General features: G+C 36.9%; 1 protein-coding gene across 5 annotated transcripts in view; it reads left to right on the top strand.

The window, feature by feature from the left end:
* Positions 1 to 25,763, top strand: part of lig (ubiquitin-associated protein-like lingerer) — a 465,599-nt gene that overhangs the window by 244,524 nt on the left and 195,312 nt on the right. For all 5 annotated transcript variants that reach the window (XM_090403755.1, XM_090403757.1, XM_090403754.1 and 2 more), the window contains exon 15: positions 17,852 to 18,172. In XM_090403755.1, the coding sequence (XP_090259881.1) occupies positions 17,852 to 18,172 (321 nt within the window). The remainder of the gene's footprint in view (positions 1 to 17,851; positions 18,173 to 25,763) is intronic.

Here is a 25,763-nt window from a genome sequence, read left to right as displayed (position 1 = left end):
TAATGGACAAGACTGATAGGATTAACCCCTATCAGAACATTAATTAAGTTTATCTCAAGTTAATTTAGTCATCACAGTCCTACTGGCCTAACACATCGACTTTTCAACTGATTTTACATCCACCAAATTATCGTGAAGCATATGGTAGTTGAACTGACGTGGATAAAAATTTCAAGCCATCAGTGATCCCCTTTTCAGGGAAGTGGCAAATTCTGCAAGGAGGTGCACCAAAGACCACAAATCAGTACCCAGTGTGATAAAAACATAGAACTCACTCTACTTCATGGCTGATCTTTTGAATACATTTGAACCACATGGACCTTCCTTTTCATGCAAACTATAATTTTAAATAGAGCTCTTAAAATAAATATATTTTGAAGTTTATTTCAGTTATTGTATAATTATAGTTTGTTGTTAATGGCATGACAATGTTTTTTTCTATCTGAAAAAAAAAATTCCATCGATAGGTATGGAAAATAATTTTCATCGTTTACTACAAATAAATGCCCTATCTTCCTGAAAAGCAAATGACAGAACCATTCTGTTAATTTTGCCTAATTATACTTGTGACCTTCATTTTTGTTCTTGAGGAAGCTTATTGAAGATACATTTGTCTTGGTTTTAAAAAGTTTATATCTGAGTTTTTACCAAGTAACTGTAATGGAGTAGCTGAGTCCACTTCAATACAAGCTGAGTCAAAGGTCATTCCATTAAATGAGCTATTAATGGCTATACAATTGTATTAATTGATTAGTGTAGAGTAGGGTAATTATATGATAAAAGACAAAAGCTGTTCATGTTTTTATCTGGGAAAAATTGTTGGATAGTTTATATATTTCACGCACTTCAACCAATGGGGATGGTTAATTGGTTGATAGAAGTGGAAATTTTCAAGGTATCAAAAATCACATTTGCCTCTTTGAATACTTTGTCGAGAAAAAATTATCTTCTTGTTTTAATTCTTTACCCTAGCATAAACAGTTTGCACTGAAATATCATCATGACTAGTCTATTTGCATATAGTTTTGACTTCATTTCAGTTGCCTCAGTAACACAATGTAAAACTCTTCTTTTCAGACATGTATTACTATGTATTGCAGGAAAGGTCTCTACACAGACTTCAATCTTTATGGAGTTCTCATCAGTGAATGCTAGACCTTGAAGATGCTTAGGCTGAATCAATGCATTAGCTTGAAAAGGAAGTATGTTTTGCATTGTGCAATATTGAGGCAATGGATGCAGTCAACAGGTTCTATATACAAGTAGACTAGTCATGGAAGCACTTCACTCACAAACTTTGTTTGCTTACAAATATTTATCGTTGTCAAGTATAACATACTTTGTAACCAATAAAGAAAAACTTTCTATAATGATAGCATTATGTTTATCCTGATGTTGGGACTTTATAGAGAAGCCCTTTGGTTTGAAAGACCTGGCTTCGATTCCAGTCCATGACGTGGGGAACCTTTATCTGGTTTCTTTCAACTAAAGGTAAGTTAGCTGGTCTCATACAGAGGTAGATGTTTTTTCATCCAGAAACTCAGAACAGGCAAACCGGCTCTGTGAACACACGCAGATTTAGTCATAAAACACATCCTTATTAGGAGGGCTCACCCCCACTCCCTCTGTTAAAGGGATGGGGAAGAAAGAGGAGGGAACCCCATATGAATAAAGAAATGCACTAATGGATACTCACTAAGAATTTTTTCCACTATAATAAACTTTTCCTTTGGCTTTCTCAGTTTTTATAGATAGAGATGATTGTATTTCTGTTTTAATAACTTTTACACAGGTAAGCTTTCAACTTTACTGTTAGATCATTCTACCTACCTCCCCGTTGAATATAATCCCACCACCTACCAAATCAGAACACTCTAAAGTCTCCTTAAGAAGGTTACTTCTTGGCCTGAGGAAGTGACTAGCAAAAATCCATAAACAGAATGTGTCATATTACATGCCATTGTGGATGGCATTGACCCCCCCCCCCCCCCCCCCCCACACACACAAATTAGCCAAAGTGCTCACACATTATAGTGGCAACATGCCATCACACATAAAAAAAAACTTAGCCCACTTTAAAGTCAGTGTAGAGAACCTCTTACTCCAACACACTGAGATAATGGTCAGTTTTGATGACTCCTCCTTATTCACAAATGTCCCACTCAATAAGATACCTAAGATCTCATCCAAACAAAATTTCCTCCCCATGTCTCAGCCCTATTTCAGTTCACCATGAGCTCAGGCTATTTCGTTTGGCAGGGAAAATTCTACAAACAGAAGGTACAGTCGCCCTCGCAAACCTCTCGATGAAAACTTTTGAAGAAAAGTCCTTAAACTCAGCCCCACAAAAACCGACTGTCTGGCTATGCCACGTGGATGGTCCTCTATTTGGCCACATGGCTTCATCAAAAAATATGTAACACTTGTAGAAAAACTAGGAGTAATTTCTATCTCACCAATCGACGTTCTAGCTAGTCTTGGATATCTCTCAATTCTATAAACATTGTCTCAACTTGATTTTTTTCCTGATGGAATGGTAAAATCTATACAAATAACTTTCAAAAATTGCAATGGGAAGCCCTCTATCTTCTCCTTGTGCAGACTTATTCATGGAAAAGTTTGAAAAAGATATCTTATCTACATAAATATAAAGAGCTAATAAACTTCATTTCGGTGATATAAACATTATTTAAATTAAGGGGATATTAGCCTCAAAAAGGGCTGAAACCGGTCTGGGTAGTGATCTCCCACCATAATGTAATAACAGCATACATTTCCTAGGAAATGTGTTTTTACATTATGGAAAATACCTAAGAATAGCGATCAGAACTTTACCACCTTTTGCTGCAAGTTGTCCGGTATTGTACTACTTATTAGGGTCACTTGCATTAGCTCACGCTAGTGATCGCCGATACTTTATAGTTTACTATATTCGGCATGAAATTCACTGATTCCAATCTTTGAGTTTCTTATTCGGTTTTAAAACAATGTGGGATTTAATATCCCCTTAATTTAAATAATATCTTATCTACAAATCCTAATCGTCACTTTGTTGGAAATATGTAGACGACATGTTCATAATATGGAAACATAGTGTGGCTGAGTTACATGATTTTCTCGCACCTGTTAACTCCTTCCACCATAAAATCAAATTCACTTCAGAACTAGAAAATGAAGGAAAATTATCGTTTCTAGACATTCTAATTATCAAAAAAGCAAGCGGAGGCATTTCTCTTGGTGTGTATCATAAGCTATCTCATACAGGTCATTATCTCCATTTCTCCTCGTTGCATCATATTTCATAAAAATTAGGTGTTTATACATACACAGAAATAGAGGGCGATCTCTATTATAGGAGATGGAGGAATGTAATGTAAGATGAATAGAATGTAATTCTTCTGCAAACAGAAGAATTATATTCTATTTTCCAACTATTGATCAGCAATGGATATCCTTAAAAAAAAAAAAAAAAGCACAAAGAATCCTACACTTTAATCCCTCTCCACAGCAGATCCATGACATTCATTACAGAGCCTCAATTTCCATCCCTTTTGTTGGTGAACTTTCACTAAAAATTGCAAATCTCCTGAAATCTCACGACATTAGAGTGGACCTAAACCCATTATGACAGTACGAAATCTGTTATGCTCTCCCAAGGACCACAACCCTTAGAACAAACAACCTGGAGTTTACAATATTCCATGTTCTTGTGGCCTCAATTACATAGGGGCAAACATTGAGAAGTTTAGAAATAAGACAAAAGGAGCATATTGGAGATGTCAATAGCAAAAGCAGAGAAGATAGCTCCGGCTTGGCATTCCATTTCTCCCACACTCACCACAACATTGAATGGGATAAGAGCTCCTGCAACACCAAAGAGGCCACAATGGTAATCCATTCACAGGGCATTCTAAACAGAAACCAAGGGATGATTTTGCGTGACATTTGAAAGTCACTAATTAGGTCTTTAAACACGCCAGACTTTAATTTTTCTGCTAACTATCGGATTCACATGCTAAACAATAGCTGACTGTGTGCCAGCATCCACGATCCACATGTTTCTGTTGTATTTGTTGTACTTATATCTAATGGTTCCTACACTTCTGTGTTTTTTAGTGATGTAATGAGTCATATTTAACCCTTAATCATTACAATCCAGATTAAGCCACTAACTTAAGTGATGAAACTAGCAGGTTTATTAAATCATTACGACCCATAAACCCAGAGTTAGCTATTATTTATTACGAAAACAGATGATATTCATCATGATCATCATCAAATTACTACATGAAAAATTTACATCATTACTAAGTTCCTATCTACAATTTTACTCCAAATCAGTCTGTTACTTGTCAAGACTCCAACATTATCAGATCTTATATTTCTATCGTCTAAGGCACTTTGTACTGTATCAATCCACCTATATCTTGGTCTTCCTCTGGGTCGTTTTTCTGCCAACCTGGCAGAGAACACTTGTTTTGCTAATCTTTCCTCTCCCATTCTATTTAGGTGACCATACCATCTGAGATTAGCTCTGCTAACACATTCCTGGATGCTGACAATGTCAAGTTCTTTCCTAATATCCTCATTTTTAATATGATATTGCCACTGATGCCATCTGTTCACGCCTCTAATCTTTCTCAGGACTCTCATATCTGCGGTCTCTAGTCTTTGGTCAAGTGTTTTACTTCTGACCCAGCTCTCAGATCCATAAGTTAAAATTGGTTTGAACACAGTCTTGTATACAGCTAATTTAGTGTTCCGACTAATTTCTTTCTTATTCCATATGAATTTATTCAATTGACTTCCTACCATACCAGCTTTGTTGATTCTGTTTTCTATTTCCATATTTAATTTATCATCTTCACTAAAAATCGTGCCTAAGTAGCTGAAATGTTTTACTTGTTCCATACGTTCCCTGTTCACAACACAGTTGACATTTTCAACAATTCTACCAATTTTCATAGTCTTTGTCTTTTTAATGCTCACCTTCATACCATATCTATTACAACAGTTATTCAATTTAGTCAGGGAATCTTGCAAACTTGTAGCAGATTTATTTAGAAGTATAACCTGTCTGCATAAAGCAAAGAGCTGACATTAACATCTCCATTTCTGATCTCTTGTTAATACCACTTTCTATCATAATGTGATCCATATAGATAATGAATAACAGAGGGGGATAATATACATCCTTGTCTGATACCAGATTTAACATTAAACCATCTTCCTGTACTTCCTTCAATTCTAACTGCTGATTTACAACTCAAATAAAGACTAAGTATTGCTTGATATAATGCCCCGTTGACACCATATAACTGTAACGTGTTGAATAGCTTCTCTCTTGGCACCTTGTCATATGCCTTTTCCAGATCTACAAAACTTAAATACAGATCTTTGTTATATTCTCATGCTTTCTCAACTATATGTCAAGTGAAGATCTGATCCTGACAGCCTCTATTTGGCCTGAATCCAGCTTGTTCTTCGCCAAGCTTTTCTTCCACAATTCTTCTCAACCATTTCTCAAGTATACTTGCATAACTCTTGCCAGGAACACTCAGTAGGGAAATACCTCTGTAATTCTCACATTCAGTTTTATCCTTTTTATATATGAGAGCTCTACTCCAATCATCAGGAATTTGTCCCTCTGTATAGGCCTTTTGAACTATTCAGTGCAGTCACTGTAAGACTTTTATACCACCATACTTCAGCATTTCTGGTCGAATATCATCTACTCCTGCTGCCTTTCCACATTTCATGCTTTTGATGACTTTTTCTACTTAGAGTATGGATATGTATTCCTGACTGTACGCATGTCGAGTGTTTTTTATCACTTCTTGTTTTATTTAGCAATTTTTTGAAGTAATTACTCCATACATTAATGATATCTTTTTCTCCTGTTTTCATGTCGCCTTGATCATCTCTAACTCCTTTTACAGCACTCTTCGCTCCATTTCTAAGCTTCTTCAACAACCTCCAGAATATTTTGCCACCTTCTTGATATTTATTTTCTTGCCGAAGTCTTCTCATGACTTAGCTAATTTTACAGTGTTTATCTTTCTTACATTTGTCTGTGTAATTCTCTAAGAGCACAAGCTGACTTATTTGCCAAGAACTTTTATATGCTTTCTTCACTACCTCTTTAATTTCCTGTGTCCACTACGGAGTTCTTATTTTTCTCTCCTTGCAGACATCACTACATCCTTCTCTGGATGAATCAATCTGTGTTTTCTTCAGAGCTTGCCACTGAAACTCCAAGGTTTGGTTCTTATTCTTAAACTCTTTCATTTTTCTTGAATAATCTTTGTGTATTTTAGTCTACAGTTCACATCTGAGAGCTTCTCAACTTTATTCGCTTTAAAACTTTCTTACATGTTCTTCTTTTCAATATGAAATTCAATTTTATTCTGCTCAACACTGGATGGTGATCACTTCCAATTTCAAATCCTCTGTACACTCTGGTGTCCTGAACCAGGGATAAAACATCACTATCAACAATAACGGTAGTCAATGAGACTTTTCTTATTCCTTGCCTCTTCTCTCCATCTGAATTTGTGCACATTTTTATGTTGGAACATGGTGTTAGTAATAACCAGTTCATGTCCTGAGCAGAAATCCAACAGGTATTTGCCATTGTTATTAGCTTTGCTCTTTTCTCCAGATTTTCCCAAAATATTTTTGTATGTCTGACAATCATTTCCTACTCTGCTATTCAGATCCCCAACAAGGATCAACTTTTCCTTTTTCATTGTGTCAGTTGCTTTTTCTAAAGCATCAAAAAATTCCTCCACTTCTACCCTAGTAGATCCTTCTGTGGAACCATGGGCACAAATAAGTCTCATTGTCCAATTCCCAATTCTGATATTAGCCAACAACACTCTACTTGAGACTGCCTGCCATTCAAGAAGATTAGCCTTGTATTTTGTGTTGAATACTATGGCTACTCCTTCTTTTCCTTGATTGTCATTACCTGAATATAATATTTTGTATTTATTGCTCAGAAAGATCTCAGCAGTTTTTGTCTGTTTTGTTTCAGTCACCCCTATTATGTCGATCTGGTACTTATATAATTTCTCAGCTAGCTTTATTTATTTGCGATCAAGCTTCTTATGTTGATGGTACTGATCTTTAACTCTGGTGATGTTGAGTTGGGGTGTGCTTTCAGATTTTTTGCAGTAGCTGACTTTTCGCTGTTTGCCCTGGTTCACTGGTGAAAACAATGGGGGCCTTGTTTAACCGGGCGACGTCCAAGCTGGCATGAAATTTTGTCACGTTGTACTATAATTTTGTATATTGGTTTAAGCCAATAAGAATGCAATTTGGTTATTTAAATCCCAAATTGCCAGCCCATCCTCGTTCGTTCAGTATCCAAGTATATACCCAACATAGTGCACCACAAGAAGGTGAGGATTGGACATTAGGTCTGAAGCCCTGGTCAGTTCTCCGCATTCCTTTAAAGGCTATGTGTAGGTCTCCTGTCAGTTATACAAATTTGACCCTTAAGCACCCTACATCTCCAATTCTGATATCAGGTTTAATACCAATTTGCTTCATAATACAATCCATATAGATAATGAATAATAGAGGGGTTAATGTACATCCTTGTCTGACACCAGGTTTAATATCAAACCTTCCTTCTAACTGCTGACTTACAACTCAAATAAACACTAAGTATTGTTTGATATAATGCCCCATTGATACCATACAAACTATAGCATTTTGAATAGCCTTTCTCTTAGCACTTTTTCATATGCTTTTGCAGGTCTACAAAACTTAAATACAGATCTTTGTTATATTCCAATGATTTCCCTCTGTCCAATCCTTCTGAACTGTGCAATGCAGCCACTGCAAGACTGTATGGATGTAATATGGATGTATGGAGTAATTATAAATAATTACTCCATACATCCAGGATATCTTCTTCTCTAGTTTTCATATCACCTTTATCATCTCTAATTCCTTTTACATCACTCTTTCCTCTGTTTCTAAGCTTTATCAAAATCCTCCAGAATATTTTCTCACCTTCCTGATATGTATTTTGTATGTTCTTACCAAAGTCTTCCAATTACTTTTGTTTAGCTAGTTTTACGCAGTGTTTAGCTTTCTTACATTTTTCTCTGTATTCTCTAAGAGCTCAAGCTGACTTATTTACCAGAAACTTTTGATATGCTTTCTTCTTTTCTTTCACTGCCTCTTTAACTTTCTATGTCCACTTTGGAGTTCTGATTTTTCTTTCCTTGCAGACAACATCACCAAATGCCCCTCTGGCTGAATCAATCAATGTTTTCTTCAGGTTTCCACTGAATCTCCAATGTTTGGTCCTTTTTCTCAAACTTGTTCATTTTTTCTTGAATAATGTTTGTGTATTGTAGTCAGTACCGTATAGTTCTCATATGTGAGCTGCTCAACTTTTATTTGCTTTAAAACTTTCTTTCTTGTTCTTTTCAATTGAAATTCAAAATTATCCTGCTCAAGACGAAATGGTGATCACTTCGAATTTCAAATCCTCTATACAGTAGTGTCTTGCACTAGTGAGAAAACATCACTATCAACAATAACATATTCAATGAGACTTCCTTATTCCTTGCGTCTTCTCTCCATGTGAATTTATGCAAATTTTTGTGTTAGAAATAACCAGTCCATGTCCTGAGCAAAAATCCAACAGGTATTTGCAATTAAATTATTAGCTTTGCTCTTTTCTTGAAATTTTATAAAAATAATTCTGTTTGTATGACAATTATTTCCTACTCTTCTATTTACATCCTCAACAAGGACCAACTTTTCTTTTTTCATTGTGTCAGTTGTTTTTTTTAAGACATGAAAAAATTCCTCCACTACTACCTTCTGTGGGGATCATAGGCACAAATAAGTCTCATTGCCCAGTTCCCATTCAAGAATGTTAGCCTCTTGTTTAGTATTGAATACTATAGCTACTCCTTCTTTTCCCTGATTGGTATTGCCTTAATATAACATTTTGTATTTATTCCTTAGAAAGATCTCACCAGTTTGTCTTTTTTGATTCAGTCACCCCAATTATGTCGATCTGGTACTTATCCAATTCCCCATCCAGCTCGATTTCTTTGCCATTCAGGCTTCGTATGTTGATAGTACCAATCTTGAACTCTGGTGATGTTGAGTTGGGTGGGCTGTGTTTCAGGATTTGTTCCAGTAGCTGACTTTTCATTGTTTGACCTGGTTCCCTGCGGAAAAACTGGGACCTTGTTCAACCAGGGGTTGCCCCAGCCAGCATGAAATTCTGCCATGTTGTACCATTATTTTATTTGTGGTTTAAGCCAATAGGAGTATAATTTGGCCCTCTAAATCCCGAATTGCCAGCCCATCCTCATTCGTTCAGTATCCAGGTTGATACTTAACAAGGTGCATCACAAGAAGGTGAGGATTGGACATTAAGTCAGAAGCCCTGATCGGTTCTCCGAATTCGTTTGAAGGCTATGTGTTATTCCTTTTGGTTATACAGCTTTGACCCTTAAGCACCCCCATAGTCTCTGTTTGAATTGTAAATCAGTAGTTGAAGGAGGTATAGGAAGATGGGTTGATGTTAAGTTAGATGTGTGACAAGAGTGTACATTATTTCCACTGTTATTCATCATCTATATGGATCTCATTATGAAGCGAAGTGGTATTAAACCTGATATCAAAATTGGAGATGTTAATTTTAGCATCTTTGCTTATACAGATGATGTTATACTTGTACATAAATTCAGGACAAGTCTGTAGGATTCATTGACCAAATTGAATAAAATTCTGTAATAAATTTATGAAAATCAGCACTAAAAAACAAAGACAATGAAAATTGGCAGAAACATTGAAAACATGACCTGCCTCCTACATAGAGAGCCTATAGAACAATTAAAATATTTCAGCTAGACACAATTTTTAGTGAAGATGAAAAATTAAATTTGGAAGTAGACATCAGAATTTGCGAAGCTGGTATGGTAGGCAGTCAACTGAATAAATTTATATGCAGTGAGAGAGATTATTCAAAAGATTAAACTGGCTATGTTCAAACCAATTTCAACATGGATCTGTGAGAAAGAAAGAATATACTTGATCAGAGACTGGAGACTGCTGAGAAAGATTAGGGGACTGAACAGATGCCATCAATGGCAGTATTATGTTAAAAACAGGGATATTAGGAAAGAACATGACATTTTTACCATTCAGGAATGTGTTAGCAGAGCTAATCTCAAGTGGTATGTCTGCTTTAAGAAATGAGGAAAAAAAATCAAATGGTGATCAAGGAAACAAAATAGCATATGTCTCCTGATGCTTTCATCACAGTGATTAAAAAAAAAAAAGGCAAATGTAATATTTCAGAAAGTGTGTGACAAATCTGTTAGATTGATTGGACTAAAGATCAGTTTAGTTTGTCGAATGTTTGAAATCTTGTATCTTCCAAAAACAAAATGAGAGAAAAAGATTAGCTAAACAAAGTTTATTGTCACAATGGCAGGAAAAAGACCCAGAGGAGGAAGAAGATGTAGGTGGATTGATACAGTAAAAAGAGCCTTAGAAGACATAAGATCTGATATATTGGAATTTTGACAGATAGCAGGCTAGTCTGGAGAAATGTTTATAGTAAGTTAATAATGATGTAACTTTTCATGTAATACTACCATAAGATTCTGTACATCTCCTGGGGGGGGGGTATATGTCAGGAATTTGATCATGATAAATCCATCTTATCAAATGATTTTAATGATTTTTCATCAACAAAAGCATTTAACAATTATGCACTCTACTTCTAATCCAGAAGAAATAACTTTTATCCCAATCTCTTTTGTTTTAGGCATTTCTAAATACACAGTGAAAATTTTAAAACTACTGACCATTTTTGTTGTCTGCACCTCATCAGAGAAATCTTATCTTGCTCACTTCTCCTTAGGATCAGCTTCTGCCTCTTGGTTTTTCCATGTGTCAATCAGATTCCTTGTTCTTGCAACTTACCTTATTTTGAACAAACTGGAAAATCTGCTTTTAATCATCTTCTGAGCATGGTATAAATTCAGTAAACATGGTTTAGTAGAACAAGACAATCAGTCTTTCATAAGTCATTTCCTCATAGAATGTTTTTATAAAGAAGCATGTGAAACATTAGTCCATTCTCCTAACTTAAATAGATGTGATGGTCTACTCCATATCTCCTTTATGAGTGATAATACTTTTTAAATCTGCTAATCTATATATATATCTATATATTTCTATGTATATCAAAATCAAATGGTTGTAGCAATCGTTTGATTTTAAGTTCTCCCATTCTTTCAGCACTGACAATGCATATTATGCATCTATTATTTCGAAATACCTTAACTGCTGTGAGTTAATTTTATTTCGATATGAGGTGTGAGTTAAATGCAGTTTTATTAGTTACTGTGATGCAAATCTATTTAGATTTTGATTGGACCACTATTAATAGTTTTGTTTGAAACATACAAAAAAAAAAAAAAATAATAATAATAAAATACAGTATACAGGACCCCCCCCCCCCCCCCCCCCCCACCCCCGAGATATGTAAGTCCGTAACTTGAATTTTACCTAAGTTGAATTTCTAAATTGCTTAAGTGTAACTTCGTAAGAAACTGCTATATTTATTATTATTATATGTATGATGTATATGTACAGTATATTATTTTCACAGTATTATTTTATAAATGAAACATCATGCAGCAGTATTTACTTGGATATAAACTATAAAAGTATGAAAAAAATATAAAAGAATATAAAATCAAACTGAAATAACACTTTTCAAATAAAAAAATGTCTTGTGACAGCTAATTTAGCTCTGTAGTGGGAGAGTTGGCACTGCTGGTGAATAGTTGTGAAGAGAAATGCTGTTCTCTGGTAACTTCTACCCCTCTCGATGTTGAAGGCTGAGTGTAGTCAGGGTCGTCTGAGTTGTCATCTTGACATGTTGTGAGCAGCATCCTCACAAACATGTCTAGAGTAGATTGTGTGGTCACACTCTTTTTGTCATTGTAGATGGCTTTGTAGCTAGACGTATTGGAATGGATACAGCGGCTAACATTTTTGAACCGCTTGGTGTTCGGATCCATCGATTCTAATTTTGCTAGCTCTATGTCTATCAGGTTAAAAGCCTCGGCTAGTCCCTTTGTTGTAAATTTCTTAACGTCTGGAGTTGGCGGTTCAATTGGCATAGTATTTTCTTTGGAATTTCAGAATGCCTCCAACTGAATAAGGTCATCATTAGTAAGCTCTTCATCGTGACTCAAAAGAAGCTCGTTAACGTCAATATTATCCACTTCCAGCTCTAATTGCTCTGCCAGTCCACACATGTCTCCGTCGCTTGCTGTAATTCTTGTGTCAAGTCAACAACTGTATCAGTCATTGTCTGCTCACCTTCCTTTAAACGATTTTGCACCATTTCTGGGCAGAGTTTCTTCCACACAGTGTTCATTGTTGTCTGCTTAACTTCATCCCATGCCACCCCAATGTTTTTCGGGTGGCATGGGATGAACTGTTTTCTGGAAGAATTATAATTCTTCCAGAAAACACTTAGAGTAATGCCCTCACCACTATCGATGGCCTTGATTGCTTGGGAAAACGTATGCTGAAGATAGTAGGCTTTGAAAGTCGCAATAGTGCATTGATCCATAGGTTGCAACAGTGTGGTGGTTCCAGGAGGCAGGTAAACAACTTTTATATCAGAATGAAAGTCATCTAACTCTTCCGTGTGGCTGGGAGCATTCTCCAGGAGGAGAAGCACTTTAAACGGGATTCCTTTCTTGGCACAATATTCCTTCACCTGGGGAATGAAGTGGTTATTGAACCGGTCTGCAAACAGCACACATGTAACCCAAGTCTTGGTATTGGATTTCCAGATTATGGGCAGCCTACTCGGGTCAATGTTCTTAAAGGCCCATGGTCTCTGGGAATATTACACTGTAAGTGGTTTAAGTTTCTAGTCCCCTGAAGTGTTGCCGCTAATCATAACAGTGATCCGATCTTTTGCAACCTTGAATCCAGGCATAGATTTTTCCTCTTTTGCAATAAATGTCCATGTTGGCATCCTCTTCCAAAACAGAGCCGTTTCGTCAACATTAAATATTTGCTCAAGCAAATATTCCCCCTCCTCAATTATTTCTGCCAGAAGTTCGGGAAATTTACTCGTCGCATCTGTATCTGCACTTGCTGCCTCACCCATGACTTTAATGCTGTGTAGATTTGTACGCTTCTTGAATCGTTTGAACCATCAGTACTAGCTTTAAATGCACTCTCTGTGTCTGTGATGCAGGCCTTCTCTTGTAAATCTTTATTCTTTATGTAAAGACCTAGCCTTCTCCTGGATAATCAGAAAACTCGACGGTATCTGCTTCTGTGTCAGATCCTCGATCCAGTGAGACAACAATTTCTCCATCTCTAAAATCGGGCCCAGCCTCTTCTTGGTAGTGATTGTGCCCTTCAACGTTACCGCATCTTTCATGCTTTCAGCAATGCGAATTTATCCTTCACTATCATATTCACTGTCGAAATAGGTCGATTTATATCCCGAGCTATTGTTGATATAATTTTCCCGTCTTCATACATACGAATTATTTTAAACTTTTCTTCTAAAGTAATTGCAGACCTTTGTTTTTTAGATTTATTACCAGCACATTCCGTTTTACGTTTCAAATCCATTTTAAGGGTAAATAAACAACAAACACTAACGGTGATAAACAAGTGACTAAACTAACCGTGCGAGGCATGGACTACTGACGGGTTGGGGAAAGGAGGAATAGTTTACGGAGACCTTAATTCTAATTGGTAGGTTTCAGTTTGAATGTTACGGCTTTTGCGCACTTGCCCTCTGCTGCTCTCGGCGTTTACCGGTAAACCTGTCACTGCCTCTTACTATTCGTTACATTTGCTGTGAATGTAGAGTCTAGTTAACATTATGTCGTTGCATACTGCAATGGATGTCAAAGCCGCAAACATGTTCATACACTAGTAGTTGTAATTTTCGAGATTTATTACGTAACTGCGAATTTACATAAGTCGGGGGGTTACTGTATTCACAAATATCTGATAAATAAATTACATGTAAGAAGTATGTGCATTTGCAAAGCATTGTTAAAGTGTGGTGTGCTGTAATATACAGCTGGAGAGGAATTACTTAATATTAGTTATAATTTTTTTGTAAAACCTAGAAAAAAAAGATCAAAAGAAATGTCTATTATTGATTGCCTTCATTAAGAGTAAAGCATTTACCTTTTCCACATAATCATGTCCATTGTCATTGCTTAGCTGTCTTTAAATGAAATTGCATACACGTGTTAGCTAGGTGAGTGTTTGTTTACAAAATAATTTTATTTGAGAAGGAGGCATATTAATGTTTTAAGACTAACGAGTAGTCTATTATTTTGTGAATAATTGAGATGGTGGAGTATTGTGGACAAGATGCTGGCCATTACTTTGAAATGTTCCATGTTCAAGTCAAAATTATTATACATTTTGAATTTGGAAGTAAAACAACATTTGAGTGCTATATGTGCACACATCAAATAACTAGTGCTCTGCATTAGAATCCAAAATGATTTTTGAATATATACTGTGTTGAAATAATAATTGGGACAAGTGTTCATTTCAGAGAAACCTAACTAGCAATTATCAATAGCATTGGAACTTAAATACCCCTTCAGATTTAAAAATTCAGATATTTTAGGGTAATCTTCCTATAACCTGACGACCAATCATCTGCTATTGTTGGATGCATTGGTCTAACTCATACTCATTGTTCATCCCAGAGGTGCTGTGTTAGATTAAAAGTAGATTCTGTGTAGGTTGGTCAAGTTTTTCTGTATCGTTGTCCTCAAGCCATGTTGCAAGTACACACTACGTGACATTAGTGCATTGTCACTTTTAAATATTGAAAGTCTATTCCTGCTTTATAGTAATTTGGTTTTTTGGTTGGGGTGGATTCCTTTTCTATTAGACAGTAATAACTCAGATTTCTACTGGGTGGTAATGTTCCTTACAGTTTTTTTTTTTTTTTTTGGGGGGGGGGGTTGCAGATGTTATCACTGGTTGCCATCATCCTCTGATGATGGCAACCTGTGATAACATCTTTTTTTCAGAGGGGACTAACTTCGGAGGCAACAGTAACTACTAACATATAGTTCTGAACACAGGTTTTTTTACAGGTGCAAGGGGAATTAAATTGTCACACCTTGTACAGAGCAAACACACCTATCACATTAAGTCAAATTGTATTCTGTATACACTTCATCACAAGTGGAGAGAATATATGGATGAAGTGTATACAGAATACTTGACTTAATGTGATAGATGTTTGCCCTGTACAAGGTGTGACAATTTAATCCCCCCCCTTTCACCTGTTTAAAAAAAAAAAAAAAACCCGTATTCAGAACTATACGAGGTGATATAAAAAAGTTTCGAGACTAGCTCTGTTTACAAGAATTCTTTATTTATCTACGTTTACACACTATCAGCTTCAAAATTGTCCCCTTGCATATCAATATAGTGCTCCCAGCGTTCTTGCCACTTCTGGAATGTGTCTTGGAAGTCCTCTTTTCGAAGCATGTCAAGCACCTTCTGCGATTCGTGCTTTGCAATGGTGTCAAAACTGTGACTTTTGAGCTGGATCTTCATCTTCAGGAAGAGGGCGAGGTCTGCAGGAGCCAAATCTGACGAGTAGGATGGGTGCAGAAGTGAGATCATGTTGTTTCTGGCCAGAAACTCGTGTGAGGAGAGCTCGGTGACAGGGTGCATTGTCATTGTGGAGCATCCAGTTTTTCGTGCTCCACAAATCTGGTCGCTTTTGACGAACGTCCTCCCTCAGATGCCTTAAAACCTGGCGATAGAACTCACTATTGATGGTCTGGCCCCTGAGGACGAATTCTTGATGCACAATGCCGTGAATGTCGAAAAAATTAGCATGCACTTGGTCGAGCTGCGGACCTGCCTCACCTTTTTCGGTCGTGGAGATGATGGGCTCTTCCACTGTGAAGACTGTTGCTTCGTCTCAGGGTCGTACCTGTACATCCAAGTTTTGTCACCAGTATTGATTCTCGAATTTCACGTTTTCTCTTTGTTCTAACTTGCTGTCCATGATGAAAATCACAGATGTGGTAACGCAGGTGGTCAGAATAGCATCAGTTGCACAGCTCCCGATGTACACAGGACGATGTCTTTTGGCACACTGGCTTGTGAAGGTAGGTGCTCCCGTGATTGTGTGTGCAGCTGCAGCCTTGTGCTGCCATCTGTTGCCGTGTTACACACCTAGTCTCAAGTTTTTGATACCACCTCATATGTTAGTGGTTACTTTTGCCCCTGAAGTTAGTCCCCTTGTGCATTTATACGGTGGTTTAGACGGTGTTGCCATTTTTGGAAACCTGGAACACTTTTTACAGAATACTCTTGAGCTTTATCAGCGATGTCAGAAAATCTTTGTCCTTTTAGCGCAGTCCTTAATTTTGGCAACAGCCAGAAATCACAGGGAGCTAAGTCTGGTGAATAAGCAAGATGACCTAATTTGGTAATCGATTGTTTAGCCAGAAACTATCTCACGATGAGCACACTATGGCTTGGCTCATTGCCATGATGGATAATCCACTTGTCAGGCCATGATTCAGGTCTTTTTCTCCAAACAGAATATCATAATGTTTTCACACGTCTAAATAGCAGTGTTGGTTGACCGTTTGTCCCTGTTCAATGAATTCATAATGGACTATCCCCCTTGTGATCAAAGAAACACACATCTTGAACTGTGAACACAGTATGCATACTTTTTTTTGAACGTGGCAAACTTGGGGTTTTCCACTGCATCTCCGGCATTTTGTTTTTGGGATCGTACTGGAAGCACCAGGTTTGTCACCCGTAATTACTCTTGGAAACATGCTTATTTGCAGAAAGATCAGTTGCAACATGAGGCTGCTGCTTCTGTTCGTCCATCATGATCCAAGGCACGAACTTTGCAGAAATCTTTCGCATACTCAATTCTTCGGTTAAAATTACCCAGACTGTTTCTCGATTCATTTGCAATTTATCAACCATTAAACATACACTTAATCATCTGTCAGACCATACCAAATCTCGCACTCTGTTCACATTTGCGCTCATCATTTTTATATTTGGCTTCCCACTTCTGAGGTTGTCGTTCACATCTTCTCACCTGCATTTGAATTTCTTATGCCACTCAAAGACACTTGACTATTTCAGAGCATCCACACCATATACCACTTTCAACAGCTCCAACATTTCAGAAGCAGTTTTGCCGATTTTCACACAAAATTTGATGTTAACACACTGCTCCAAATTTTAATCGTTTTTACACCAAAAGTTTACATGCGGATCTCTATTGTTTTTGCAATAGCCAATTATCAAATTTCCCTATCAGCTTAAGGTTTACACATGCATTAGTTAAAAACAGACAATTACTCATGTGACGCCAACCAAATCACCACACAGGCGACACTATGTGGCCGTTCAGGGAATTAAATGGTCACACCTTGGATACCAGCAGAGGCTATGTGTAGGGCAATAATGTGTTTTTCATTTTGTTAGTCCTTCATAAACATTTATTTCAACATTTTGAAATATGTTGAAATTTACCTGTTTACCAGAATTATTCACTTTTTTTTTATTATTTTTTTACTCTAACTTTTTATTGTTTCCTGAGTGCAGTTTGCTTATTCTGCAAAGGGGTTTCACATTGAGATCCCCCCCCCCCCCCCATATGTGTTCCATCTGTGCATTGCACTTGTATGGTTCAACATGAGTGATTAGTAAATATTTTGAATGCGATGCAATGCTTATGCAGAAAAAAATGTTCAGCTGTCATTTTTTTAATTCTTTCAAAATTGATTTTTAGGTACATTAGGAAGCAACAAGACAGAGAGTACATCATTAAATAACTATGGTAGTTCTTCCCATGAGAACAATAGTTCTTACTCAGCATCTTATGCAGGGCAAAAAACTTCTGTACAGACCACAACTAGTTACACAAATCCAAATTCCTCATTATCTTCTGTAAGTAGTGACCTTACAAATAGTCAGTCTCAGAATAAATATGGCACATCTTCTCAAAATCAGAATTCATCATATGTCTCCGGTTCTACAACATATGGTATTCAACAGTCAGTGTATTCAGGTGCTACAACTACAGCAGGCAGCACGTACCCATCTCAGTCAGGTTTGTATTCTTTATTAATATTTTAACATTTAAATTTTTTCTATGAAAAAAAATTAATGGCGATTTTAAATGCAAAAATCATAGTTTCCAGCAGATCAACTCATGCTGCTGACACTACTGAATTGCAGTAAAGATACAGAACCAGGTTTACCTGTGTTTACCAGGATTATTCACCATTTTTTTTTTCTTTTTTTACTCTAACTTTCCATTGTTTCCTGAGTGCAGTTTGCTTATTCTGCAAAGTTATGGTTTCACATTGAGATTCCCCCTCTCCCCCATATGTGTTCCATCTGTGCATTGCACTTGTATGGTTTAATCAATGTGAGTGATTAGTAAATATTTTGAATGCGATGCAATGCTTATGCAGAAAAAATGTTCAGCTGTCACTAAAATTGTAGAGATCTTATTAATGACATTCCCAATGATATTAATTTGAAGGATTAAATAATAGGGAATTATCAGCTATGATTAATACAAATGTTGAATTATATTTTATTCACATAGATTTGAAATTAGCTGTCTTGGTTGACCAAATATTTACTTTATTCGCTCTCCATGGGTGTGGATGTTGGTAATTGTCTTTAGGTGAGAAATGGATTTTGTCACCTGGGTTAAGACCAGGTGACAAAATCCATTAAGACCTTGCTATTGAAAAATTCTGGGTTGCTCAGATCTGAACTAGATGGAAGAGACATTCTTGTACGCTTGGCTTATACTCCTATATAAAAATTAAACTTCAAAGTTCCCTCCTTTTTTCTTTTTCCAAAATTTCCAAAATGTTCTGATTGCTGAGTATGAGACCGAAGACCAACTCACGATATTTGATCCAGTTCTTTTATTTCTTTGGATCAAACACATCCTGTCAGCTGCGCCATTGTTAGGTCGTTGTTTCCTTGTATATTTTACCTCTATCATTCTCCTTGTGCCTACTGAGATCTGGCTTCTTAACTGACTTTCTGGGGCCATTTCTCTCTTGAAGCTCTGACGAAATTTATTTGTTAATGCTGCGCCAGTCAGAACTGTAGAATAGAAATTCTTATCCAAAGAAACTTTCCCAGAATTCGAGTAATGCCTTATATAGATTAAGTAGTAAGGTAGATTGAGTACTCAGTATACAGTCATGGCCTTGACAAATCTTAAATCCCCCTTTTCCTCTAAACATAGGTTCGATATTTTCGTGAGTGGTAAAATTCAATCTCTTCCTTAGACAAACTCAGGTATACATGGGAAAACACATTTATTATTTATCTAAGAACATTATAATTTAAACAACACATAATCAAGCAAATCAAGATTAACACTAAAATACAAGTAAAGCAGGGTAATAATAGTCAAAACAGACAGGCTATTCAAACACACTTATGAGAATCTTATGTTCATCTATATCACAAACATGGATGTTGGTATTAAACTAGATTACTGCTACTAACAACCCATTCACATTAAACTTGATCTAGACAACTTATGAATGTAGACTACCAGTCCAATTCTATTAACATAACACAGGAAATTGTCTCGAGATTTTCTCTCTCTTCTTTTCTAAACTCTTTCCATTTTACATCTACGTCACCAATAGATAACACATAAAAAAGAAGATTTGTACATTACCACCTTGTTAGATAATTTCTCGATCCTTCCATCTGTTCTTTGTTATAGATTGTCCCTCTGTACGATGGATTGCTGTCACATGGGAGGCATGTGCTTGTCCCGAATTCGCCACTTGTTTCTCCCGGGCTTACAAACTTTTTGCGTTGTCGTTTCTAACACGAATTGCCTTCAAAGGAACCCTTTGCTGCTTTCTCATCAGTTAGATCCACACCGATGGTCTAAAACTTGAACACTGCCGTCATCTCGTGCTATATTTTCTTTGACTTGCGTCACTGAGCAACAGGAAACACGATGCTGCTTTGCCGTCTTCACATGTCTTGTCGGGAACTTCGAGCAGGAGACCCACGGGGAGAGCACACACACGACCGGGGACCACCACAGGAACCACGAGAAAAAACGTAAAAGGAAGCAAAAAGAAGTTCTTCTCAACAATGTGAATCCATTTTAAACCCCATTATAGTGCACTCCAAACTTGTCTACAACGCTCTCCCATTTGCTGTCGCTGAGTGACATCACCACCTTGTTGAGCGCGCATCGCTTTTTTCGGGGAACGCAAATTTTTTGCACCTTCCACAAATGCCTACTCATCTTGTTACGTCATCTTTGGTGGTCAAACTGCAACACCTTTGAACTCTCATTCACACGATGATACACGACTTTATACATGGCATATTTTAACATTTATGTTTTTGACAAATTAAGATTCCATCTATTTTAGACAAATGACATAGTACAATTTAATATTTATTTCCTACTTCGATTTCATTTTAAGATTCAACCTCTTCTTTTATATTTTAATTCCTTTTTTAAGCAAAGTTAATATCTGCATCTTCACATTTTATGTCTGTTTTGCCAAGAGTACAAGTGTGCTTTTGCTTGATATTGTTTTCTTGTTAAATCTTGAATGGAGCAGTTCTATTCTTGATAGAGCCATCATTCAAGATCTAACAGTTGATAATGACGCAGTTGAGGTTTGCGGTCCACCAGCAGGAACACTTTGCAATCTGACACTAATCCAATGCACTTTTAAGAGCAGTACTGTTTATAGCATATAAGAATCTTCAGCTGAGCACACTTCACAAATTGGGCATAAGACATTGTAAAAATTGCTTTCTAACAGGCAGAAGGGGTAGAGAATGATATTTTCTGACAAAAAAGAAAGTGTTGCTGAGAAAAATAATCTCATTCTTCAATTTCACGATAGAGATCAGATACGCTTTCTGCATATTAAAAAATTTTTTGAAAAGAGTGGACAGTTTTGGGTATTGAATCAGAGACAAATTATATGTGAGTTTTTCTGTTGGATGGTGAATGTCCAAGTTAAAGGCTTCTGATAGAGACTGGTATAGTTTAGAAAAAAATAGTTCTTTTATTAATTTGATCTACCACTGTTTTTCTCAACCTGAGTTATTCTAGTCAGGAAATTAGATTGAACAGGGAACATCTAATTTATTTCAGAGTAAAGTTTGTTTCCTTTTGCATAGTATTCCTCTGGATACTACATTACTTGGAAAGAAGTGAACAGACATCCACAAGGGGCATCGTGCCATGTAATGAGTCGTGTTTGTAGTCAGAATAAAGTGGAGGAATATGATGCTCCCAAGTCACTGCAACTATGTCCAGGTAAAATGGCCATGAGAAGGGAACTGAATGGAGTTAGAAAGAGGGATTGTGATAGGATGCCATGTTGCTGGCTTATCTGTTTGGCAAATTATTGACAAATTGGGCCATTCCAGGTCAACTGATTGTTGACCTGGAATGGCCCAATTTGTCAGCATACTGAGATGGAAGTGGAGGGAGTCAACTGCAAGTGCTACCCACAGTAGAAGACCTATCGCACTCACTAAACATAACCATAGGGTATTACAGAGGATAATATGTAAAAAACCACTATTTGTCAGCCAACATGTTGAATGCAGACAATGCGGACATTGACTTGAACACCATCTGCACAAAAACATTCAGAACCATGGCTCACAACATGTGTTTCCATGGTAGGACCTCAATATGAAGCTCATTACCGGGTTGTGGAAGTTTGGAAAGCTGTGTATGGAGCAATGAATCGCACTACACCCCCTCTACTGAGCAGATGGATGGTTGTGGGTGTGCCAGATGCCTGGTGAATGTCTCTTACCAGAGTGCATAACCCTAAACATGAAATTTGGAGGTGGCAACACGATGGTGTGGTCCTGTTTTTCCTTGTTAGACCTCCAACTTCTGTGGTGCCATGAACATTGAACTCTGAGAGGTATCTGAACATTCTGGACCATGCAATTCTTCTTCCTTGGTGGTTTTATAGAATTGATCATTGTCTTTTTCAGCAAGATAATGCACTGTGTCATAAGGCTACTGCTGTGATTGCAAGATTTGTGGATATGAACAACACCACACTTGACTGGTGTCCACAGAGCCCTGATCTCGACCCTATTGAACATCTGTGGGATGAACTGGATCTTTGGATGAGGTCAAGGGACATCCACCTCATTAAGGTGGGTGCGATGGTTGTTTGGGGTTATGCACGCTGTGGTGCCCATTGACTTCTTTCCAAGCAGTGCATCGGAAAAAATAAGGAAATTCTGTATTCTTGAGACAGATACAGATGCAAGATTGTTTTAAAAAATGTTTGCTCCACTAGGATTTATTCTCCTCTCTCCCCTTAATGATATTATTTTCTCAATCTAGGTAAATTTTCTGATAATATTTTTACACTAAAGTCTACTGAGCCAGTACAAGTAATTCTTCCAGATTAAGGAAAAAGAATTTTTTTTAGAGGAATGTTAACTTTGAATCAGAGTAAAAGGTTCTCATTCAAGAAATATTGTATGATTTGATTGAAAAGCTCAACTTGTTAATTCTAAATAAAGATTAGCAAAGAATTTTTTCCTTTGTTTTATTTGTTTTGTAAAACCCTAATTAATTTTTTGTTCTGAAGTTAATCTTTGTGTGTGCAATATTTATCTAAATAATTTGAGGATAAGGATATCCATTATCATCATCAAATTCTTGACATGTATCCTCAGGAGGGGAGGATACATGATATTACAGATATTATGATCGTACTACATTAAAAAGGTTTTATATCATTAATAATTTCTTGTAGACAGTTTTTCTCCAAATTAACTCTTGTTGTCTCTCAAGAATCCAGTATTGTCAGCTCTAAGACACTTTACTCTATCAGTCCACCTATATCTTTCCTGTTTTCCTGTTTCTCTTTCCTGCCATCCTGGTAAAGAACACGTGATTTGCTAACCTTTCCTCTCCCATTCTGGTTAAGTGACCATATCATCTGAGATTAGCTTTGATTATACATTCCTGAATGCTAAAAATGACAAGTTCTTTCATAATATCCTAATTTTTAATATGATACTGTCATTGATATGATCTGTTCACTCTCCTAATCTTTCTCATCACTCTCATATTTGCAGTCTCCAGTCTTTGATCAAGCATATTCTAAACAAGCTATCAGATCCATAAATTAAAATTGTCAGCCAACATGTTGAATGCAGACAATGCGGGCATTGACTTGAACACCATCTGCACAAGCCATTCAGAACCATGGCTCACAACATGGGTTTCCATGGTAGGACCTCATGGTAAGCTGGATAAAATCTTGGTTCCAAGCTGTAGGGTAGATGCAGATGAGTGTGACAGCTTATATAGACAATATAGGATGAGTCTTAATTTTAGAATGTGTTGAGTACAATTATAGGGATGCTACCTGGACCACGAGACTTGGTAGTATCGAGGGTAATGAGGATTTTACCGATCTTCTATCAAAACATCATAGAAAGTTTAGTGTAAGCAGTTTGTAGTATTGCAGGAGATGATTTCTTTCTAATGTTACTTTGGTAACATCATCCAAAGAAAAGACTGACCTCTGGGCATCAGCATTTTTCTCTAACTCGTATATAGATGGCAGTGAGAGAGAAGGGGTGGACAAGAAGAGACATAAGTTAACACCCAACAATCATAGCTAGGAACCAGAAGGCTAGACTGCCAGGTGGAATTTACTTCATATGGACTATGAAGTTTGCATTGGATTTTTTTATTTTATTTTATTTATTTATTTACACCTTCAGGATGTAGTTTAACCTTATGAAGAATCTGACTTCAGTGATTGAATATATGCTTATTTTCACCATAACTGAAAAGGCACATTTTTTAAAGAACCAAAACTTGGTAGATTTTGAGGGTTGTCATGGATTTGGGGAATGATAGTCCTCATTCCAGTAATAATTGTTTTGGTTATTTGATCGAATCAGATGCTTAGATCAGAAGAGCGAAAATGGCAGTGTGATCATGCTGAAGAGGATGCAGTTAGATCACAGAAATCCTGGAGGTCATCACACTTGGCACCATAGAAAAGGTGGATAAAATAATAGGAGTCTTAAGAGGAGAGCAACCTTCTGCAGTGTATTTGGAGAGAAAGAATTGGTCAAGGAAAGGTCCAGAGTGCTGGAACAATGATGATTATTTGGTATTTTTGTTGGGAGTTAGACAATTTGTGTTAAATAATAATCAACAGCAAATGATTTGGCTTGATGTCTGAAGTTAGAGAAGGAGAGTTATTTTGTGTTATGAATGTTAGCCTGATTAGACTGCATAAATAAATTAGCTTTTAAAGAGAAAAAGCCAAAGAGGACAACATGATTAGGAGAGTGGTAACAAATTAAAGCTATAAAGAAATCTTGAACCAGAACTGAATATAAAGTGGGGAACCTTTGTCAAGGAATATATGATTTTAAAAAAGTGCATGTCTCTCCCCCTTTTTTTTTAGAAGGTATCATGCAAGATGTAGTTGGGATAGCATTCTGCTGTCATGCAGAATGCCATTTAGGGTTTGTTAGGAATAGTTAATTGGATTTTGATGCTTATAATAAGTACTATACATCATTAATATTTATACTCATGCCTTAGATGTCAGTTAAATGGCTGTGCAAGTGCTTTTTATTGTATGCAAATTTGGTTATTTTGGCTCTCTTGGAGGGGGGGGGGTATGCTTTATTTTTTGCAGTTTTTTTTGTATTTGCGATTTTTCTCCATTCTGTTTGTGGCATTTTTTTTTTAAATAGTATTTCTTTGGTTATCTTTTGTGAATGAGCCAGTGCATGCAACAGAGGCAACGAACTTGTGCATGTAACTCCCCCCCACACACACACCCATGGAGCACCCAGACTCTTTAGTGTGTCCTTCACAGTGTTTCCCTTTTGACTTGCTATAGACTCCTTCCAAGCATAAACTGGCAAAGTAAACAGCAGCATAATTATCCATCAGCAAATTGAAAAGTCTCTAGATGCTGTACCATCAAGTTTGGTCTCTTGTAATATCTTATAGCTAGCCTGCAAAAACTGGTTTAATATCATTAATATCATACTCACAGATGGAAAATGTGCTGGATCCCTGATTTATAAATCCTATGAGCATTAATGCCATATATATTACATTCACAAAAATATTTGAACACTTAGTTGTGGTTTAAAAAAAAATGCATTTTAATTACATTTCTGGTACTGAGTGGGCCTGAATGACAGCAACTTCCCCATTCGGGAGAGGCTTTCAACATAATTTCTGATATGTCGCAACAAGAATATTCTTCCATTTCTCATGCAAAGCGACCTTCATTGCTGATGATGGCCACTGTGATCTGGAGCGAATTTGGTCTTCAAATTCATCCCAAAGAAGTTTGAAAAGGTTGAGATCTGGACTTTGAGCCGGCCACTCCAGCACTTCAATGTTGTTTTGTGGAATGGAAACCAGTCTCAGACATGCAGTGCACTATGGCATGGAGCATTGTCATGCTGGAACGTGCAGTGATCACTGCCAAATCACTTCCACATGTTTCGAAGCATGAAGTTATGCAAGATGTCCAGGTAGCCATCAGACATCATGGTTTTGGGCATGTCCACCAATGGACCAAGTGACATCCAGCTGAAACATCCCTATAACCATTGCTGAGTCTCCACCAAACTTGAAAGTTGGAGTG

This window comes from Typopeltis vanoorti, chromosome 14 (assembly GCF_054136105.1).
Source record: "Typopeltis vanoorti isolate ZY-2024b chromosome 14, IOZ_Tvanoo_1.0, whole genome shotgun sequence".
Taxonomy (NCBI): domain Eukaryota; kingdom Metazoa; phylum Arthropoda; class Arachnida; order Uropygi; family Thelyphonidae; genus Typopeltis; species Typopeltis vanoorti.
This window is presented reverse-complemented; position numbering and strand designations above follow the sequence as displayed.